The sequence below is a fragment of the Azolla caroliniana genome, unplaced genomic scaffold (genome assembly GCF_043228905.1).
Source record: "Azolla caroliniana isolate FFs.n. ecotype wild unplaced genomic scaffold, voAzoCaro1.0.p SCAF_4, whole genome shotgun sequence".
NCBI classification, from domain to species: domain Eukaryota; kingdom Viridiplantae; phylum Streptophyta; class Polypodiopsida; order Salviniales; family Salviniaceae; genus Azolla; species Azolla caroliniana.
In genome coordinates, this window is record NW_028230439.1 from 21,271,368 (window position 1) to 21,294,541 (window position 23,174).

At 36.4% G+C, this 23,174-nt stretch overlaps 1 protein-coding gene across 3 annotated transcripts; it reads left to right on the forward strand.

Moving 5' to 3' along the window:
- The first annotated feature begins 3,545 nt into the window (after window positions 1-3,545).
- Window positions 3,546-21,463, forward strand: LOC147865386 (nudix hydrolase 8-like). Of its 3 annotated transcripts, none has more exons than XM_087318174.1 (8): window positions 3,546-3,754; window positions 19,101-19,166; window positions 19,688-19,825; window positions 19,905-19,982; window positions 20,233-20,283; window positions 20,357-20,391; window positions 20,776-20,884; window positions 20,973-21,463. In XM_087318174.1, exons 1-8 carry the CDS (start codon window positions 3,602-3,604, stop codon window positions 21,183-21,185), a joined length of 843 nt encoding a protein of 280 aa, XP_087174300.1. In that variant the 5' UTR covers window positions 3,546-3,601; the 3' UTR covers window positions 21,186-21,463. The 3 variants fall into 3 exon arrangements, with proteins under 3 accessions (XP_087174300.1, XP_087174301.1, XP_087174299.1); XM_087318175.1 differs by lacking the exons at window positions 19,101-19,166; window positions 19,688-19,825; window positions 19,905-19,982; ... (2 more) ...; window positions 20,776-20,884; window positions 20,973-21,463 and adding exons at window positions 4,489-4,554; window positions 5,099-5,236; window positions 5,333-5,410; ... (2 more) ...; window positions 6,238-6,346; window positions 6,432-6,879 and having other exon boundaries at window positions 3,549-3,754; XM_087318173.1 differs by lacking the exon at window positions 3,546-3,754 and adding an exon at window positions 17,281-17,611.
- The last annotated feature ends 1,711 nt before the right edge of the window (window positions 21,464-23,174 follow it).

Consider the following 23,174-nt stretch of genomic DNA (forward strand, 5'->3'; position numbering starts at 1 on the left):
GGAAGCTTTGAAATTAAAATTTCACATTCTATATGTGCTCTACAATTGATAAAATCTAGGAATCAAACTTTCCTAGATTGCCCCTACTAGAAGAGAAAAAAAGAACCTTTTTAATGTGCTGATTCTGAGCTTGGATGTGATAGCAGTGTCTGAGGCCTTACGGAGTTGTATACTTTGTTGGCAAAAAGCAATCCTATGGATCTGGAGGAGGGACGCGACAAGACAATTCAAATGTTGATGGTATTATATATGCACTTCTAGATATATCGTTTCTTCTTCAATTTAATTTGCATATGTTTTTTCTCTTCATCAAATCACAACGTATGCAATTTTTATACAAGTCTTTTGGGTTTTCGTTGTCTTGTCGCGCATTTTATAGAATATGGGGATTCTTTTATCGGTGTTATGCATCATGGACAAACGAAAGCTAATTCTATTGATGTTTGGTTTCCACATTTTGAGACCATTGAGTTTTGTTTATATAGTGAGTCCTCATTTGCAATAGTTCAAACATGTCGATAAACATATAAACACTATTATATATTTGTAGTGTTATTCCCAACTCCCAAGAGAACATGGGATTACAATGCAAAAGATTAGTTATTGGTTACACATAGGGTAGTGGAAAGTAGAGTCAACGTTGTGTCTTTTCTACGATAGTTTTGTACACACTAGAAAAGCTTCCACCTTATTCTATGGAGCATTACGTGTCGTTAAATATAGCAAGACTAGTCCCATTGAAGTGATTGAGGTAGAATCCCTAAATGTAGATGATATGCTCAACAATGTTCAAACCAAGTATCACACACGCTTTCGAAAAGGGGTCCAAAAGGGTATGTGCGTGACTAGGTATGGTTGTAATTGCATTGGGACGTCGCGACATGCGAATCCTTCCACTTGATGATGTAGGGGCACATCTTGATGTGGGTGTACCTTCCATGTTGACGTGGGAATTATTGACAAGGTGGGTTGAGCGGGGGACCATGACCATTTCAATATATGAACTTCATAATGGTCATGTACCAAGTAGTAGACGGGATGTGTACCATTTGCCGAAATGTCATAATTTGTTGCAAAGATGACCTAGTATTTGATGTTGGGTGTGCACGACATGTTGCACAAATGAGCCTGCGTAAAGAGGCATATCACAAGTCCAAGGCTAGTCCATATGATACCAAAGGAGGTCCATAACGTAGAAAATCGGGAGTGTCATGACAGAGGTTGAATGGTCATGGATGATGCAAGATTCCTATGCACTCCGAGATCTTGGGAAAGTGGCTCATGTCCAACCCTACTTGCTTGGTGAACCATGATCTCTCACCAGGCAACCATTTATCTTGATAATTCAAGATAAACAGATGTTGGAAATGTGCGGGGGTTTGTCGCAAACCAACTCTTGGGAAATCGACTCAAAGTTTAAAACAAACCAATTCGAGCTATACCATTATATGTTGCGGTTGCCCCAAATGCCATAGGGATTGGGATCCCATTATGGTACATGATATGTAGTTCTAATAAGGGGTTAGACAATGAGCAAATTGCACTCAAAACTTGCTTGCAAGTCATATTCGCAAGGATGCCCAAAGTGAGGCCAAATGCAATGGTGATCGATAAATGTTGGAGACCATACAATGTTATATATAATGTGGTTGCTCAAGACCGTCAATCTTGGATTGTTGCAAATGGCAATGGTTGCAAACACATTGTTGCCTTTTGTTGTGTCAGTTCCACGCAAAAAAATAATGTGTGGACAACTTGTTGCTCGAAGTAAGTGTTGCCGAGAGATTCAGCCATCTCCATCAACAGATGTGTAAACTCATGCATTGCATTACCGAATCGAGTATATTTCCTTGAGAGGAAGAATAAACAGATCTATTACTGATCTAGTGCATGGCTTAATTGGGGACAGTGAAACCAACACTTGCATCGGAGGGACCGTCATAGAATGGTAAATGCAACAATAGAAAATATGTGAGAGTGGTAGGTTTGCACCCAATGCAAATTGTAGGGATCAAAGGTCAAGACTTAAAGAGGTCGAGAGGATACTCGAAAGGTATGTGTCAACTACCAACAAAATGCGTATAGTGGATGAGAACCAATATTAGTTTTGAATATTGAGCATGCCCAATTTCAATCTATGGTACAATGTTTCGCCCCAATGCTCATATTGTGATTGCCAAGACCTAGTAAGTAAATGTAAGCATTTACTCGGAAGTCAGAAGCAACAAATTGGTGTGAAAAGAGGAGCGACAATCAACATCTCGTAAGAACTTATTGGCAGCTCCCCAAACACTTCCAAAATCCCACACTAGAAAACTACATAGAGGTGCCAGTTGGGCTAGGCGGTGGTTGCCAATATATGAGACTGAGAAGGTTCCATGTTTGCATTGTGATGGCTTGACCTTGACCTCCAGGGACTCGTATGTTGATTGCTGCAAAAATTGTGGTTGAATTTTGCCATCATCCCCACATCAGCCATAATCATTGCTTATGTTGGATTCAGTTTTCATCCGTAGGGTTTTGGACTTGGATTGTAGACATTTTGTGATGTTAGATTTTAAACATTTTGTAATTTGAAGTTTTAAGTTTTACGTTTTGTGTAATTGAAGATTGAGGTTTTCTTAGTGGAAATTTGGTGTCACATTTTTTATGTCAAAATTTTCCTTTTTGAAGAATTTCATGTCTGAATTTGAGTTGGGTGTCCGATTTGAGTCGGCCGACTAACTCAGAGTGGGTCAGGCATCTAATTTGAGTAGGGCACCTGCATTGAGATAGTTGAGCGTCTCCAGATAGAGAGTAAGGCGACTGGTGATAGAGGCAATCCGAATTGGGCGCGTTATGGTTGGCGCGCTTCACTAGGCTATTCTCTTCAACAATTATTATGTTACTTTATCTCGTTAGTACTTTTATCTGGTGAAGAGCGCTCTATGATATAAGTGGTGGTCAAAATAGGGCACGTTAATATTGACGCGCTATTTTGCCTTGTTCGTGGCTGCGATTCCCTCGCCAGCCCTCTCTTATGATTTGGTGAGGTTGTGCTTAAGAGTTAACACTATATAATGTACACACACACACACAAACACACACACACACACACACACACACACACACACGCACATACGTACATACATACATACATACATACATACATACATACATACATACATACATACATATCATAACATACATACATGCATATCATAACATACATACATACATAACATAACATAGCATAACATACATGCATACACATACATACATACATACATACATACATACATACATACATACATACATACATACATACATACATACATACATACATAACATAACATAACATAACATAACATAACATACATGCATAAGATACATATGAATTGTAGTGACCCATTCATTATTGGAGCTTGGTGTACCAAACAAACGCAAGTGAAGCTCCTTAGTTTAATTCTGCCTTGCTGCCCCTGCGAGTCTCTTTCAAAGACTGATTCTGTGTCTGTGTCTGTGTCTGTGTCTGTGTCTGTGTCGTCGATTCCTTATATAAATCCAAAATGCTTCCTTCTTTCCTCATGCCTGCCTCCCTATTTTATCTGAACGCCCGACCATGGACTCCAGTAGCTCAGACAAAGATCTTCTAATCTTCTCAGGTAAAGAAGATCGCTATGGTGGCTTCATCGTCGATTCAGCTGACTTTCCTGCAGATCCTTCTCACTTCATCGAGCGTCTCAGAGTATCTATGGATCACTGGAGAGCAAAGGTACATGCGTGAGATAGATAGATATATAGATTTTTTTTATTGTCTTCTGAGATCAAATATGACCCGTGAGACCATAAATATTACATTTCATGTAATACCTGTGAAAGTGAATAGAGACTCATGATGTTCAAGAACATTACCAATGCATGCGCATACTCGACTACTCTCATCACTTTTGCCCCCAATGCCCCGTTTCACATTGTTACATGCCCAATTGTCAGAGACAACTCAGGGCATTGTTAACTGTGAAGATTTTGGCACCCTTTCAGTGGATTTTTAATTCAAGGATCTACAACTTTAGAGGAGCTAATATATCCCATCTGACCATAAATGGTCAGAGAGCACTCTCCCAAACGGTGTACGTGTTCATTTTGTGTTCTCACTCTACCTATTACTAGGAAGTTGGCAACTGGTGTTGTATCTTGCTAGGGGCACGTTGTCAAATATCTTAATTGCTTGCCCACATGCTCTGCCCTCCATATTGATGATTTGGAGTGTAGAATTATAATCTGGAGTAGAGAAACAATTCTGGAAATCTATGGTATACATTTTTCTCCTATTTCTTGGCCTACATATGGGGGGAGCTAATGTAGTATGACGAAGCATAGATCCATTCCACATGGCATTATGTATAACCATGATAATTATGTAGTAAATAATTGAGTGCAATATAGAGTTTTTGTTTGCTGCATAACATTTCAGATTTGTTTGATTGAATGTTTGGTTTCTTGCAGTCCTTTAGAGGGATATGGCTAAAGTTACCGATTAAGAATTCAAACCTTGTCCATCCTGCTATTGAGGTAAAATAGTTCTTTAAATTTAGAGCATCGTTTGTTGATTTTAGTAACATATGTAAATTGCATGAAGAGAAGCAATTAGAAATCTCATAGAACTAATCATTGCATTTGGACGACTTTATGCTGCATATTTGAGGTAGTTTTATAGTTATACCTTTTGTTATGGTTTAAAGACATGCCAGAAATGATACAGAGATATTTTCCTTTTTTATATTACTAGTGTAACTTAGAATACTTCAATTTCTTGCAATCAGAACAAGGACATGTTGCACTCAAAGCCTGTTAATGTTGTCTCCACTTATAGAAAGGAAACGAATGGATATACTGGGATAGGTATCCTGAAAATATTCTTTAGCTTCAGTTCAATTTTAGGTCTACATTTGTAATGATGACAACTCTTTTGGACAACTCTTTTGAATGCTTCGCTCCAGGAGATCTTTGTGCATCACCATGCTGAGCCTTACTTTATCAACATATTCTTTGGCTTCTGCTCAATTTTAAGTCTACGTTGGTAATGATGATAAGTCTTTTGTATGACGTGTTCCAGGAGGGCTTTGTGTACCACCATGCTGAACCTGACTACATCATGCTTACATACTGGATTCCTGAGAGTCCATCTACACTTCCTCCTAATGCTTCTCATCAAGTTGGAGTTGGTGCAATTGTAATAAATGACAAAAATGAGGTGTATAATCACTCTTCGCTACATTGTGCTGAAGATCCTTTTTTTTCTCCATATGACAACAATCCTATGCTGCTAAATATATCAGTTTTGTCTTAGATCTTGGTTGTACAAGAACTAACAGGCCCTACAAAGGATACTGGTTTTTGGAAGGTGCCAAGTGGCACGGTACACATGGTGAGCAATGATAATCAGAAAGCATCGTTGTTGAGAAAATTAGGAAAATTTGCGGATGTGCAATTTCTTTATTGCTTAAGAAGGCATTTAAATTTATCTTCTGAATACTTACTCAAAGTTTGGTTGGAAGCATAGGCTCACATATTAAATAGGCAGTAAGTCCCGTGCTTTATGAATGACCCCACCTTTGGGTGTGGGTGTTGTAGTGATTTTTTGTTTCTCTTTCATAATATATGCTCTAATCTTGTCAAAAAATGTATTATTTTCTAATAACCATGTATATATTGTTTTATATGCACAGGGAGAAGACCTCAAGGATGGGATAGTGCGTGAAATAGAAGAGGAAACATCTGTAAGTCATGTTATGGTTTTTTTCAGACAAAGTAGCTGGATAACGACAGAGTAGATCTTCTATTAGTTTTGATGATTGCTCTGAATAACAGGTTCAAACTGAGTTCATTGAAGTACTTGGCATCAGGTCAGGTGTCTCAACTATCAAATGTTTCAAATCTTTCCAGTTGCACATAATTCCTGCTTTTAACCATTGTGAGAGATAGACAATACCTTGTGCATCCTAAAGGATGCTAAGTAAATAAGTAATGGTACTGAGGTTATAAATATAGGTATATGTAAAATGCATAATATGTTGTTGATTTTATGATTAGGACAAGGACTCTTCGTTCTATGGTCACTTTTATTTGCAACTCATTTATGTGATTCTCAGATCGCTGCACCATTATCACGCAAATCTAGACTTTCAATCTATGTAATGAAAATTTGTTTTGAACTCATTATGTTTTTTCTCCTTTTGATTTCTTTTTCGATAGGCAAGTACATGGTGTTGCATTTGGCAAGTCAGATCTCTTCTTTCTTTGTCTTTTGAAACCGTTATCATTGAAAATAGTGGTGCAGGAATCTGAAATAGCAGCAGCCAAGGTATCTAATAAATCTGAAGCACTTTACTCTTGCTCAAACTGTTTCATCTATTCACATGGTAATGATGGTATTTTGTTCTGTGTAGTGGATGCATTTAGATGATTTCAAACATCAATCATCCCTTATTAAAAGTGAGATGATCACAAGGTTTGTAGACATTGCGATAGCCTGTCAGAAAGAGAAATATATAGGTTTTGGGGCAACACGTCTATCACATAATCCCCGAAGGCCTGGGACATTCTTCTATCACAATATTCACGACATCGATGAGTTCCATGATTCAGAACCAAACATTTAGTATGGTATTGGATTCTCTAGGATCTGAACAAGAAATGATATGGAATGTGATATTTCACAACTTAGCATTTGTTTTGACAAATGCACAATATGATAATATTGACGTGTATGATGCATCCTTCCGCTCTCTTGTGGGAGAAGATTTGCGTTGTAATATTAACCCAGAGCATTTGCTAGTGTGTTTTTGGATTGACCATAAATGATTGGAGATGTTTTAATGCCAATAAATTCCATGATGTTGGTTTACAGAATAAGCTCACATTGTTTGGGCCCAATTCAAGGTTAGATTGTATCCTGTTAGAAAAGAATGAGACAAATGTTAAAATCTTAACAAGTAGTTGGATGTCGTGTTGTAATAGACGGATATCTTTAACACAAGTACCTTACTTGACACTTTTTTAAAACTTTTGAGTAAATGAAGAGACGTTATTCTTAAAGAGAGCATATAAAATGAGATACGTTGCACACAATATGCTGGATATATTATGGGTTGCATTTTACTAGATACATGCAATCAAGACAAATAAATTCTCTAAAAGAAGGTTCATAGAAATATCATAAATTCTCTAAAAGAAGGAATATTTTGTTATTTGAACACCATAGCATGTAGCACAAAGCAGAGATCTTGTTAACAACCGTCCTAGTTGTAATTTAATATGGGTACAACCATAGCCATGTGCATTAAGCTCGAGGCCCTAGGTAATAAGAGGCATAAATTTGATTTGAAAGTTGATTGAATCATAAATATGATTGGTGATTGGTCTTTTGGACATCCTCCACTGTGGGGAACTTGACAAAGCACATCAAATTCATGAAATGGCAATGCACTTTTCTTTTGTTATTTCACCGAGACAATGAGTGACATGCTTGTAGCAAGTACTAGTAAGCTCCATGTTTTTTAAGAACAATATTTTGATAGTTAATTATGCGTTTCATGCGATACCATTAGAACAATTTGCAAATACTCCCTCTCCATGCCAGACACCTTTACACTTCAAACCAATATGTGCATTACAATAAGGAAAATAGATTTCCTTTTATGACAAACTTTATACAGAAACAAGGAAACCTCAATCTCATTTGCCATATAAAAGAAACAATATCTATAGTAAAATATCCAATTAGGCGTGTATGTAGATCCGAACAAGCAACTAAAGGATTTCCGATTTCCCCTACAAGGCCTATTAATTTAGATAAGGTCTATCAAAATGGATTTCCTTTTATTCAAATTTTATTTCATGAATGCTTCATTATTTACTGAAATTTACAAATGATCCATGGGCCTCAACAATCTCTTTCCATTCTCACTCTTTGTATCTTCAAACCCCAATGTGTTTGTTCACTCCATGACTTAATTTCTTTGTCGTGATTGAGTTTGGATCAAGGAAATGTCCACAAACCTCATTTGATCAATTGTTGGCCGAGTCTAGGAAAACTCTCATATTATGGAACTCTTTTCCATTCGAAAATTTTCAGCCCTACATGTCTTATTGGGGGTTAGGGGTTCTAAAAACTCTCATGAATGCCTTTACTTTGATGTTTTGCCTTCTGAATGACTTCATTCTCTCGTTGTGGAAGATGAAATTGTAACTCAAGGGAATATGTTCCCTATTCGTATATTGTGGAAGAAAGATAAAAAAATGGATATTGAACCCACATCCAAATGATGTAAACAATCTCTCTGATTTATGGGTCTATGAGAATAAGCCCATTGATCGCCTTTTGTGGGATCCTGGTGAGTGGAAATGGCAAATCAAATCAATGCAAGGAATTCTAGGTAAGCAAATCCCATTTTTTTAATACTTGGTAAAAATGGGTAGAGAAATGCTAAGGAGAGGTGTGACTGTTACACCAACAGCTTGTAAATTCTGGAGATTTGGTAATGTAACCGATTCAGTGGAGTCTATGATTTGGAAATGGTTATGGGCCATGCAAATTCCTAAAAAAGTTGTGTTATTTAGATGGTTGTTGACACATTATGGCATTCCTATGAAGTCATGGATGCGGGGACACTGCCAGGATTTAAAATGTGATAGTTGTAGTTCTCCCATTGAATCGGTTTACCATGTTTTATGGATATGTCCTATTGCTAGAGCTGTTTGGAAAAGAATGTTGAGAATGTTATATCATATTTATGGTAGGCAGGTGTACACATGGGGTTTTGTGAGATGGGGAAGATTAGCTAAAGAAATTCAGAACTATGAAAAGGAGTTTGGTGATTTTCTTCTCCTCTCCGATGGAAGACATGTATTGGAGGTATCTGATACTACAACAGTCTGTTGTTTGGAAGAGGCTATGATTTGGTCTACGATATCTTCTCTAGTAGTTTGGGTATTGTGGAAGGCTAGATGTAAATGTGTATTTCAGAAAATTAAACAGAATGCAGTTGAGTTAGTCAAAGAGGTATGGTTAATGCTCTTACATACTTTAAGAGGTCAATATGATGCAATAACTGGTGAGCCTGAGGTTGTGATTTGTAAACAACAGTTTCGCGAAATTTGGCAAAACACTGAGGTCTTCACCTCTTTTGGAGAAAGAATAAAGTGGAGATATGCTCCATCAAGATGGCTTTTTCCACCCCCCGTCTTGGAACAACCCTACATGAGGGCTTTTGATACTTGACATGCTAGTTGATTTGGATATGAGGGTTGTAATATAATGTATGAATTCGTTGTAGCCTTTCGGCATCTTTCCATTAATACCAAGGTGAACCTTTTCTTTTCTTTTTAATTTGAGGAAAAAGAAACGACTTCCTGTGAAACAAACCAAATAAGAAGAAGAACAACACAATGGCTACCACATCCCGAAGTTCACACACCACTTCATTTTGACGCACTACTTGTTAGATTCGAAGTTACATTTCTCAAATTTCTCAAGTTTTGTCCCGTAGTTTTATACTAAGAAAATGGTTGTTTGCACAATTCCCTTTGGTCTATTAGACATGGAGATCATTTTCCTAGTTCTGAAATATTGAGGATTGCATTATAATTGAGTATGCACAATGCTCTTGTATTTAATGACAGGCTATGGAACTAGAGCATATCTATGGAAGTTGGATTGCTAATGTGCTTATTTTGTTTATTGGAGTAGAGTTGAAATTCTTTCCTTGATGAAATATTTGTCTTGCCTATTGGCAATTCAACATGTCCAAATACCCATGTATTGGTGTATGATGCAACTGTGGTACCATTGTGGTGTTTTCCACACACATTTATTAAATATAATTGTGTGTTTTCATTTGTGTGAGAGAGATGATTTAAATCATGCATGGCATGGGTTTTGAAACTTGCATGCCTCGACTTACATTTCTACTAGGGCAAAATGCAACTCTCATGTAGTGCTTAATGGTGGGGTTGTTGAACAAATTACGCTTGCTAGATTTGTGTGATATGGATCTTGTTAAGTATTTGGCATCTAGGACAAGAACTATGAAGACATTGGCACTAGGAACATACATAAATCTCAAGAGAACATTAGGAAAAAGGGGATAGAGTAAATCACTAATCTCTCACTCTAGCCATCGGTGAGGTTTCCGTAAGCTACCGAAGCAGGTTTTGGTAATTGTGAAAGAGACCAAGAAACATAAAACTATTTTTTTATATTTTAGATAAGTTTGTATTAATCCTTAATATATATGTTTTTGTTTTTGGATTAAGGGGGACACAATTCTTTAAGAATATTTTATTCAGCATTGAAGAAGCAATCAAGTGTTGAGTTGTCCTCCATATAAGCGAAGTACGATGAGGCTAGTTCACATGGAGGATACCTTATAATGCCAATGTAGGTGGAATATGATATAGATAGCATTGCAAACATGGTGAAAGCATTTGCTCCTCTAACATGCTTGGAAGATGGGGTTAAGACAGTTCATAAACACATAGTACATCAAGGATTGGAAAATGATATGATGGTTGTAAGTGCTCTTGTCGAGATGTACGCTAAGTATAAGTGTATAGATAATGCCAAGAGTGTATTCAACAGTATGACAGCCAGAGATGTTGTCTCTTGGACATTGACATTGTTTGGATACTCTGAGTGTGAATGTAGGAAAGATGTTCTCATGTTATTTCACCAAATGCTTCATGAGGGTGTACATCCAAACAAGACGTCGTCTCTTGGACTGCATTGATGTCTAGATATGAACTACAAGGTGATGTAAAGGAGGCATTGAGGTGGTTGAAGGGGGACAATTTTGGTTCAATGCTTCACGTATATTGGGACTCCTTTGCTGGTTTTTTTCTGGAGGTTGGACTATTCATCTTGTTGATTTGGAGACGTTTATCGCTTCATTGTATTTCTTTGCCTCTAAAGATTGGCTAGGTGTGTTTCTTATTTATCTTTACCTACAAAGATTGACTATGGTCATATATGATGTTGGACTTGTATAATGCCTCTGGCCACTTTAATTCTAATACAAATGGAGGATATTTTTTCATGAAAAAACAAAAGAACCGATTGGTGGACCACGTAAATCGTGGCCCAATAGTAATCCAAAACACAAATGAACCCTAGAGAAAATAAAGATTTCATCATCAACAACTTGTGGAATCATGGAAACGAATAATACGGCGGGATACATTACAATATATGATTAGACACGAGGGTCTCGGAGTGAAGAACAAGCTTCATTCTCACTAAAACTTGACTAGATCATAACTACACAATCCCTCCATCACGCTAACTACACAACCACTTGATCTCAAATTATAACTTGAGGAGATTCTTTTGTTTTTCCTTTTATCAATAACCCCTTTTTGCATTGAAGGAATCGGCCATGGTTTGGTTTAGGCTTAACCGGTTTGGCAAATGTAGAACCTACATTTTACTTTATTACATTAAGCTATTGACTTTAACGACCAATCAATCAATTGCATTAACACCCCACTCTTCAATTATCACTTAACAAGATTCGTTTGTTTTTGTTTTATGAACAATTTCTTTTACAAATGGAGAACCTAAAATTCCTCATAAAATAATCGTTAACAAACAAAACTTTCCTAACAACAGCAACCTACTGAAAGAAGAAAGAGTCATGCTCATAAAATGGAATTCGATGCCTTGTCCACATTGACTTCAAAACACTTCTGTATGGTCACCAATTCTCTTGAACCTTTCATTCTAACTCAATGATTATCAAGGTGAAGTTTTTTGGTTGAATAATTGGTGATAACATATGACAATGTCAATCCGGAGGCTTGTAATAATAAAACATAGTGCTTATTACCTTTAAATATGTAGGCATTGTATTTGAGATCACGAAATGCACAAATTCTTCAAGGGTTTCAGTATCAAGGAAATAGCTTCGCAATTAGGGTTCGTTGAATGACTAGAAGCACAAATTCTTCATGTGATCTATTAGTTTGAGAGTTTTATGTTTGAGTTAAGATGTTAAATTAGATGCTATTGTGATGAGACATGGTTTGATGGAAAAAATTTTGATACCTTTGAATCCACGAATAGAGATGGATAAACCTCAACTATGGGAATTGGTAAGTAGGATTACGAATTTGTATATTCGGAAGGCCTGATGTTTGAAGGTATTTCAAAATGTGACTGAAAGACCTGCCCACATAATTTCTGGGATTTGGATAGAGATTGTGCATAATCTTAAGTTTGTTGGATAGTATGCAAGGTAATATGCACCAAGGAGAGCTTAAGTGATTGGAGTTTCATGTCATCGGGGGCATATGTATATTTTATAGACGGCTTTTTGATAAGATGGAGTGGTTTTAATCTGCACCAAAGTATTTATTTAAGCCAATGGTTAGAATTTAGGAAAAAAAGGGGATTTGTAGTATATCTTGTATGTATGTATAGCCTTACGACGTTTTCTAATACAAATGTAGTATCTTTTTTTGAAAAAATATATATATAATAAATGTAAAATTAGATGTTGAAGAAATTGTTCTTAGGGAGATGATCAAAATGTTGATTAAGGGGGAATCAAACTTTCTTAATATTTATTGGGCAATGAAGAAGCAACAATCATTGTCACGTTATCCTTGACGAAAACAACGGACAATGAGGCTAGTTTGTGTTGCGGATACCTTATAACGCTATTGAATGTGATCTAGATAGCAAACAGGGTTATTTTACTTAGGCAAAAGAGTCTATGAGTGGACAAAGTAAATATGTCCCAATAGAAATCTAGAATAAAGATTATATTATTAAAGATTATATTATTAAGTTATGGAATCATGATTATTCTAAACAAATGATCCGACGGGATCCACTACTCTCTGCGATCAAACATACAATTCCAACATTCAAGAGTTGGCTTCAACATTCTCACTAAAACTTGACTAGAATACATTTGGCTATTGACTTTGAGAACCAATATCTCCAATGTGCAACCACTTGCTCTTCAATTGTAACTTGACAATTTCTTTTGTTTTCCTTTTATCAACATCCCTTTTTGCATTGATGAACTAACTTCCATACTCTTACCAAATGATGACTAGAATACATTAAGCTATTGACTCTAATGAGCAATACATCAATTGCATTAACTACACAACCAATCACTCCTCAATTATCACTTAACAAGATTCTGTTGTTTTTGTTTTATCCACAATGTCTTTTTGCTATGTAGAATCTAAATTTCCTTATAAAAGAGAAAGTCTTTGCCTTTCCTAACAATAGCTACCTACCAAAAGAAGAAGAAAGAGTCAACCTCATGTTAAATGGCATTCATGCCTAGTCCCCATTGACTTTAGAACACTTCCATATGTTTACCAATTCTCCTAAACCTCTCCCCCTAGCTTAATGATTATCAAGCTGAGGTTTTGTAGTTGAAGAATTTATAATTAAATATGACTATGTCAATAGGGAGAATCAGAATCGTAAAACAAGCTAGTGCTTATTGACTTTAAATATGTAGATGTTGCATTTGAGATCATGAAATGCACAAATTCTTCTGGGTTTCAGTATCAAATGGTACACCTTTGAATGCTGAAGAGTACAACTTCTTTATGGTGTCAATGAGTTTGAGATTCTTTTATTTAAGTTTAATGTTAAATTAGATGTTGAAAAAATTGTTATTACATAGATGATAAGAATGTCGATTAATTGGGACACAATACCTTAAGAATATTCTATTGGGCATTGAAGAAGTTACTGTAAAACATGTTATTTGTTATTGGCTTTAACTATGTAGGTTTTGTATTTGAGATCAAGAAATGCACACCTTCTTCATGGATTTCACTATCAAGGGGAAGAACTTTGTGATTGGGTAGCTGAATGATTAAGACTACAAAATCTTCATGTAGTCTATGAGTGTGAGATTATTATATTTAAATTAAGGTGTTAAATTAGATGTTGAAGAAATTGCTCTTAGGGAGATAATCAAAATGACGATTACAAGGGACATCATGCTTTCAATATTTTATTGAGCAATGAAGAAACAATTGGGAGTTGATTTGTCGTAGATGGAAGCAAGGTACGATAAGGTTACTTCGTGTACATGACACTTATAATGCTTATGAATGTGGAATCTGACCTATATAGTATATTACAAACATGGTCATTTCACTATATCAAAAGAGTCTATAGGTGGACCAAGTAAATCATGACCCTATAGTTATCCAAAACACAAAGGAACCCCAAACAAAATAAATATCATATTATATATTGTGGAAACATTTTTTATTTTGGACGAATGATACAATTGGAGCCATTATTCTATGTGATTATTATACATACAGGGCTAACATGGACAAAATAGCTTTACAATTGTCACCACCAATATTGACTATAACAACTAATCCATTGATTGTATAATTAACTACCCCACCACTCCCTCTTTAATAATATCTTGATGAGATTCTTTTGTTTTCCTTGTATCAACAATCCTCTTTTGCTTTCTAGATCCATATCCAACAAGAGCCATAACTACGTTGACATGGACTCAACATAACTCGAGCCTTCTTTGATAAGAAGAGATTTGGCCCTTATGTCTTCTAACTTGAGAACTTCATGTGAAAAAAAACATGCTCTTATCTTGAGAATTCAAAATTTGTGTCGTACAATATGCAACATATGTTTGTATATCCTTTAGATGGTTCATATTGTGTATAAATAAATGGTCACGATAACTAGTGAGATTGACCTAGGTTCATGGATAAGACCATACATCAATATCCAATCAATGTAAGTTTGGAGAAAGCTCCAGAATAGGAAGACATTGTCCCCATAAGCTTGAAGCATATCCCTATTGATTTTAACACTTGTTAGATTTGTCCATGAGATTGGGTTTGTTCTATGGAACCCATTAATGGTGTTCTAGTTCTATAATAAGCTTTATCCTAAAATTCTCTAGTAAAGTGGAAATCTCCATTTATGGATATAGATGGAAAACCTAACAGTGGTGAAATTTAATCACATTATCATTAATATCAAGATGCATCTTTGGCAAAAAGAAATGAGTAGAATTGACAACAAGTGTAGGATTACTACTATAGAAAATGTAGTTAATGACGTGAAAATGCATTGTTGATTGCATCACTCTAGTACTTTCACTATTTGCCACATTTAGCAACTCACTTTAGGCATCATTGCATCATAATGCCATGTATAGGAGGGGTGAAAATTCAAATGGGAAGACGAGCACACATAAGCGACGAAAATGTTTAAAAGAGTGTTGGTAACGACACCAACCTAAGAAAAGATGTGTACAAAGAAACAATGTCCATATACATGACAATAGATATGAATCCAACGGGGATTGGATGGGTCATCAACCAAGAGGGTGAAGATGAAGACTGACATGTCAAAAAAAAGGTGTTGAGAGAGTGACAATATGGTTATGCCCAAGTAAAGAGAGAGCTATGGGGCATAGTGTTTGCACATGGTGTCGGAAGATGAAGATGATGCTCTCCAGTTCTTTAAAGCATCCTAAGCATCTTTTAAGGAACAAAATGTGCAAGCGCTCAATGCCTTCAACAAAAACGAACTTATGAGGGGGGGTAGCTGCATATAGGCAAATTCTTGAGCTCAATGAAGTAGACGCTTCATAGTTGAAGGAGCAAGCACAAAGGATAAAAAAGAAAACATACAAGTATTTTCTACAAGGATGATATCTCTAGAGGCATTCAAAGAAGAGGACGAGAGTGTTACACTCGAACAGATGACAATGTAAGAGGAAGTGGTGTGGACTAACCATTATTGCCCACTATGTTCTACGTTCAATACATATAAGATTCCAATGTCATTCTTTTTGTCTTTCATTCTCCTTTGTGGTTTTCATAGGTCATCATGGCTAGCGCCATTGTAATGTTTTCGTCTTTCATTCTACGTTGTAAGCCTCTGGGTAGATAACTTCAAGTTGTAGCCTTCGGCCATTTTTAATACTACTAAAGAAAATATTTCAATGAAAAAAGAGAGGATGAGAGTGCTACTAATGGCTGTTCACAAGGCGGAACAAACAACTTTGGTGTCTAAGTTCTACAAAAGTCCTCGGGCAACCTTCAAGAAGCTAAACAAGAAGTATTGGTGGTTGGGAATATACAAGGTTGTCGCCAATTTCGTGGGGACATGTGAGAGTTACCAAATATATTCGAATGTACGACATAGAGATGAGTTGCACCCTACTTACCCAATGACCATAGACTTCAAATGGATGGGGTACATGGTATCCATGGCGATGGAATGGGGGCAAATGACATACTTGGTGCTAGCAAGAGAAGACCTGAAAAACCAAGTGGAGGGAAGAGCCCTAAGCAACAAGATAACAATGGCAATATGAAAGTTCTTGGGCAAAGACATTATCTACAAGTACGGAGGTGTTGGAAAGATAGTGCTAGGTAGGTGAGAGTTGATTGCAAATGAGGATAAGGAGCTCTTCAAGCGACTAGGAGTGAAGCTCTCCCTTACCACTACATATGACCAAGTGGCCAATGGAAAGATACGAGACAAGCAAAAGTCTACCTATAAACTAATGTTTCCAAACGACACAAAATGAAGACTACACATACTTTGTGTAATGCAAAGGGAATTGCAAGAGTTTAGGACACAAATAATCTAAAAAAAAAATATATGAGGTAGACCCCCCAAAAAACATACCACCCATGAGTTCATGACTTGGTGGTCAAATATACATATATGTGTCGTTTATTATGGTCTAAGCCCTTGATGGGTAGGGGCTACCATATCGTGTTAGATAGGAATGGTCCCATCATTCCTAACAAATTAGACAATTACTTCAGAAAAGTAATACGCTCATAAACATCTCCATTGAACGCCCTTGAGTCTACGCACACTGTATGTGATGCATGAGCTTCACTTACCCGACTTTCATTTATAATCAGTCCCACAGCTTTCATAGAAATGTCGTACATGCCTATACTTATCTGAAGAAGGTTTTCTTTCAAATGCCCCTACAATTGGACTACTCATAGACGGTTAAAAAACCAAATTAGCAAAACATTTGGTGAGGTTGTACTTGGGTTAACATTATATGATGTACATACATACATAACATAACATGCATACATACATAGATACATAACATACATAACATACATACATGCATACATACATACATACATACATACATACATACATACATACATACATACATACATACATACATAAGATACATATGGATTGTAGTGACCCCATTCATTATTGGAGCTTGGTGTACCAAACAAACGCAAGTGAAGCTCGTTAGCTTAATTCTGCCTTGCTGCCCCTGCGAGTCTCTTTCAAAGACTGATTCTGTGTCTGTGTCTGTGTCTGTGTCGTCGATTCCTTATATAAATTCAAAATGCTTCCTTCTTTCCTCATGCCTGCTTCCCTGTTTCATCTGAACGCCCGACTATGGACTCCAGTAGCTCAGACAAAGATCTTCTAATCTTCTCAGGTAAAGAAGATCGCTATGGTGGCTTCATCGTCGATTCAGCTGACTTTCCTGCAGCTCCTTCTCACTTCATCGAGCGTCTCAGAGTATCTTTGGATCACTGGAGAGCAAAGGTACATACATGTGTGAGATAGATAGATATATAGATTTTTTTTATTGTCTTCTGAGATAAAATATGACCCATGAGACCATAAATATTTTATTTTATTTTCCAAAAAAGTGAGACCACAAATATTACATTTCACGTAATACCTGTGAAAGTGAATAGAGACTCATGATGTTCAAGAACATTACCAATGCATGCGCATACTCGACTACTCTCATCACTTTTGCCCCCAATGCCCAGTTTCACATTGTTACATGCCCAATTGTCAGAGCCAACTCAGGGCATTATTAACTGTAAAGATTTTGGCACCCTTTTAGTGGATTTTTAACTCAAGGAGCTACAACTTTACCATCCCAATTGCATAAGGTGGTGTTTGACACCCTTAGGTATTGGAGACTACAATACAATTAGTGAGGGAAATGGGTTAACTTCTTTTAACCAGCCAGAATGGCCTCTAGACTGATTGAGAGACTATCTCTTAAAATGTGGTCTCATTTCTTTGAAGAACTAACCCAAATAGATGTAAATAATTTAGTGAAACTGTTGTATATCTCAGATGTTGGTGCAGCGGAATGTGTTGAGGACCTGTAGGTTAGTGTCAAGCAAACAACATGTACTAGACAAAGTAATAGAAAACTACCTACCATACCAAATAATCTCATTCTCCAAGTACTTAACAATGATTTATTAACATCAATGAGGAGCCAATATATCCCATGTGACCATAAAATGACACAGAGCGCTCTCCCAAACTGTGTACGTGTCCATTTTGCGTTCTCACTCTACCTATTACTGGGAAGTTGGCAGGTGTTGTATCTGGCTTGGGGCACGTTGTCAAATATCTTAATTTCTTGCCCACATGCTCTACCCTCCATATTGATGATTGGAGTGTAGGCTTATAGGAGTAGAGAAACAATTCTGGAAATCAATGGTATGCATTTTTCTCCTTTTCCTCGGCCCAGATATGGAGCTAATGTAGCATGACGAAGCATAGATTCATTCCGCACGGCTTTATGTATAACCATGATAATTGAGTAGTAAATATCCAAATCCACTTTGAAGCAATTTATGTTCTGGAAGAGTAGAGTTTACTTGTGCGTTTATGTATGTTATATTGCATTAATTGAAGCATTGAAAAAGAAGACGTATTGTACACATATCTATAAATAAGTATTTATATTCCAATAATTAACCAGGATTGTAAAATGTTCATGAAAATATTTCGCTCCCTTTTAGATGCTGTCATCAAATTTTCAAACAAGTAATTTTAATTCTCCTGTATGCAGTATTTTCTGTCCCGCAACATTTTAAACACACACCTCGTTGATTTGAAGTGTTAAATCATTGTGTCTGTGGTATTGGAATATAGAGTTGTTATTTGCTGCATAACACACACCTCTTTGATTTGAAGTGTTAAATCATTGTGTCTGTGGTATTGGAATATAGAGTTGTTATTTGCATCAGATTTCTTCGATTCAATGTTTGCTTTCTTGCAGTCCTTTAAAGGGATTTGGCTAAAGCTAGCAATTAAGAATTCAAACCTTGTCCAACCTGCTGTTGAGGTAATGTAGTTCTTTACATTTAGAACATCTATTATTGATTTTAGTAACATGTTTGAGTTGCTGGAAGAGAAGTAAATATAAATCTCATGGAACTCGTCATTGCATTTGGACAAATTTATGCTGCATATTTGAGGTAGTTTTAAAGTTATGTCTTTTGTTAAGTTCTAGGGAGATACCAGATATCATACACAGATCTTTTCCTTTTATGTACTATTAGAATCTTGCAATAGCATGCAATCTAACAAGGACATATTGTATTCAAAGCCTGTCTATGTTGTGTCCACCTACAGAAAGGAAACAAATGGATGCACTGGGATAGGTATCATGAAAATATTCTTTGGCTTCAGTTCAAATTTATGTCTACATTTGTAATGATGATAAATCTTTTGAACGCTTCACTCCAGGAGATCTTTGTGCATCACCGTGCTGAGCCTTTACTTTATCAACATATTCTTTGGCTTCTGCTCAATTTTAAGTGTATATTTGTAATGATGATATATCTTTTGTATGACGTGTTCCAGGAGGGCTTTGTGTACCACCATGCTGAACCTGACTACATCATGCTTACATACTGGATTCCTGAGAGTCCATCTACGCTTCCTCCTAATGCTTCTCATCAAGTTGGAGTTGCTGCAATTGTAATAAATGACAAAAATGAGGTATATATTCACACTTCGCTACTTTGTGCTGAAGATTGTTTGTTTTTCTGCAAATGATCCTATGCTGCTTTTCTCTTAGATCTTGGTTGTACAAGAACTAACTGGCCCTACAAGGGATGCTGGTTTTTGGAAGGTGCCAAGTAATATGATACACACGGTGAGCAGTTGTGAAAGCTTAGTACTTGTGAAAATTAGGAAAATTTGAGGCATTTAAATTTATCTTTTGAATATTTACACGAGAAGTTTGGTGCAAAGCATATGAAGTAGGCAGTAACTCCCATGGTTTATGGATAACCAACCTTTGGGTGTGCATGGATTTTTTGCTTCTCTTTCATAATATCCTCTAATCTTTTTAAAAAAATCTATTACTTTCTATTAACCATGTATATATTCTTTTGTATGGACAGGGAGAAGACATCATGACTGGGATAATGCGTGGAGTAAAAGAGGAAACATCGGTAAGTAGACAAATTAGATGGATAATTTGAGCTTAGATCTTCTAATAGTTACCATGATTGCATTGAATAACAGGTTCAAACCAAATTTGTTGAAGTACTTGGCTTCAGGTCAGGTGTCTCAATTTTCAATTGTTTCAAAATTTTCCAGTTACACATAATTCCTACAGTGTACCATTGTGAGAGATTGGCAATCCCTTATGCATCTTAAAGGATGCTAAATAAATAGGAAATGTCACTGAAGGTATAAATATAGTTACATGTAAAATGATAATATCTTGTTGACCTTCACATTATATCTTTTTGACCTTATGATTAGGAGAACTCTTGTCTGTAGTCACATTTATTTGCAACTCATTTATAGTTTCTCAGATTGCTGCATCATTATCACGCAAATCTAGGCTTTAGTCTCAGAAAAATGCTTTCAATCTAGGAATAATGGAAATGTGTTTTGAATACGTTATGTTTATCACCTGGTGATTTCTTTTTCTATAGGCAAGCACATGATGTTGCATTTGGCAAGTCGGATCTCTTATTTCTTTGTTTTTTGGAAGCATCATCATCGGATATAGTGGCGAAGGAAACTGCAATAGCAGCAGCCAAGGTATGCTATGAGAGTGAAGCACGTTTTTACTCTTGCTAAGACTGTTTTATCTATTCACATGATGACGATGGTATTTTGTTCTGTGTAGTGGATGCATTTAGATGATTTCAAACATCAATCATCCGTTATTAAAAGTGAGATGATCACAAGGTTTGCAGACATTGCGATAGCCCATCAGAAAAAGAAATATATAGGTTTTGGGGCAACATGTCTATCTCATAGTCGCCGAAAACCTGGGACTTTCTTCTATCACAATATTCACGACATCAATGAGTTCCTTGATTCGGTCCCAAACATTTAGTATGGTATTGGATTCTCTAGGATCTGAACAAGAAATAATATGGAATGTGATATTTCACAACTCAGCATTTGTTTTGACAAATGCACATCCTATAATATTGATATTTATGATGCATGCTTTTGCTCTCTAAGGGGAGAATGTTAAATTTGTAATAAGAACCCAGAGCATTTCCTAGTGTATTTTTGGATTAACCATGAGATGATTGGTGTTTCTTTAATGCCAAAAAATCACAAGGATTGTTTTGTTTACACAATAAGCTCATATTATTTTGGTCAAATTGTCAAATGCTATAGCCTATATTGTAGCCCGTTACCGAAGAATGAGACATAGATAATATCTTAACAAGCTGTTGGATATCGTATTGTATAGATGGATGGGATATCTTTGACACAAATACCTTTTTTAAAAAAGCTGAGAAAGTGAAGATACTTTATTTTTAAAGAGGTGGCATTTAAAATGAGATATGTTGCACAAAATATGATAGTGATTATGTATGCATTTTAGTGTATATGGGCAATCATGATAAATACTATAAGAGTAGCTTGATTGACATCATGAACAAGGAACGTTTTTGTTATTTGAGCACTAAGCCATATAGCCAAGCTGAGGCTCTCTAACATTGAAAAAATCTATCCCTACAAGCAAAGGTGTCTCAAAAGTATACTTGCTTGACAATAACTTGGGGGAAAATGCAATCATGGTCATTTCATGTATGGCCTAGAGTGGTGCTTCATTGGATTTAGAAGAGATTATAGGCGGCGTTGCAACCTCTTTAGTTCATGTTGTAGAGGAAGAAGTATAAGAGGGGGGTTGCATGGGATTGTTTGGCTACTCTAAAACGAGTAGGTGGTGGTGGTGGTGTTTTGAACTTGAATACGCATTTTATATGTAGACAAATTTTGTTATTGAGTGTAACGGGCATGACCATATAATATCCCATGGTAAGTTTTACCATAGTATTCTATACACGTCGATAAAGTGTGAGGGTTAAACGAGAGTGTAAAGAAGGGGAGGATTACTTTTAATCCTCGGAATTGAGACAATCCATTAGGCCAAGTGTGAACTTGCTTGGGGCCCTTGGGTCTGGCTATAAATATGGGGCCTAACTACCCGTCGAGTCGTACTTGGTGTTGGTGTGCACACTACAAGAGGTGACCCACCACAAGAACGGAGTCTCGACGTAGTCAAGCCATGATGAAATGAGGGTAGCTAGGCCTCATATTTATAGCCAAACCCAAGGCCCCCAAGAAGTTCACACTTGGCCTAATGGGTTATCTCAATAAAAGTAATCCCCCCCTTCTTTACACTCTCATTTAACCCTCACACTTTATCCACGTGTATAGAATACTACGGTAAAACTTACCACGAGATATTATATGGTCATGCCCGTAACATTGAGAGTTGTGCGATGACATGATCAACCATGGGTTTGTATGATGCTACAATATTTTATAGAGATTGTTGAATTGGTGAATTGAAGACCAAGTATTCAAGAGTCATGGTTGTAATTGGCTAATGGAAGCATTCAAATTTAAATTCGACATTCTACATGTGCTCTACAATCGATAAAATCTTGGCAAGGAGTTTTGTTATATTTGAATGGGAACCATTATATAGTCGAACAACGATATAATTCATCATAGAAAGAACTTACTTGTTTTGTCTAAATTTTTATATACTAAAAAGGAAAAGAGGAATTGATGTCTTGATTCAATCGTTTGTTTCGATTAGGGATGATAGACCTGATTGCTATGGATGATGTTGAACCTCAAAGGTTGTTAGAAATTTGAAGATGCCAAAAGTATGTCATGTGTTCCCCTTTTATTTGCGAAAAGTTGTAGAGCACAACTTTATTGCATGGATCTTTATCAATGCCAGCAAATAATACTCCTTGGGTTTATTGATGTTTGAACAACTATAGGTCATAACATTGCATGGTTTCGTCGTATAGGCTCTTAGATAAAGGAAAGAGGAAGTGGAATGTATCTT

Excerpts from the sequence above, each read along its gene's own strand:
- LOC147865386 (XM_087318174.1), top strand. The coding sequence starts at position 3,602 with ATGGACTCCAGTAGCTCAGACAAAGATCTTCTAATCTTCTCAGGTAAA. Across the intron at positions 3,755-19,100 it reads TGGATCACTGGAGAGCAAAG|TCCTTTAAAGGGATTTGGCT; the intron begins GTACATGCGTGA and ends GCTTTCTTGCAG. Across the intron at positions 19,826-19,904 it reads TAATAAATGACAAAAATGAG|ATCTTGGTTGTACAAGAACT; the intron begins GTATATATTCAC and ends CTTTTCTCTTAG.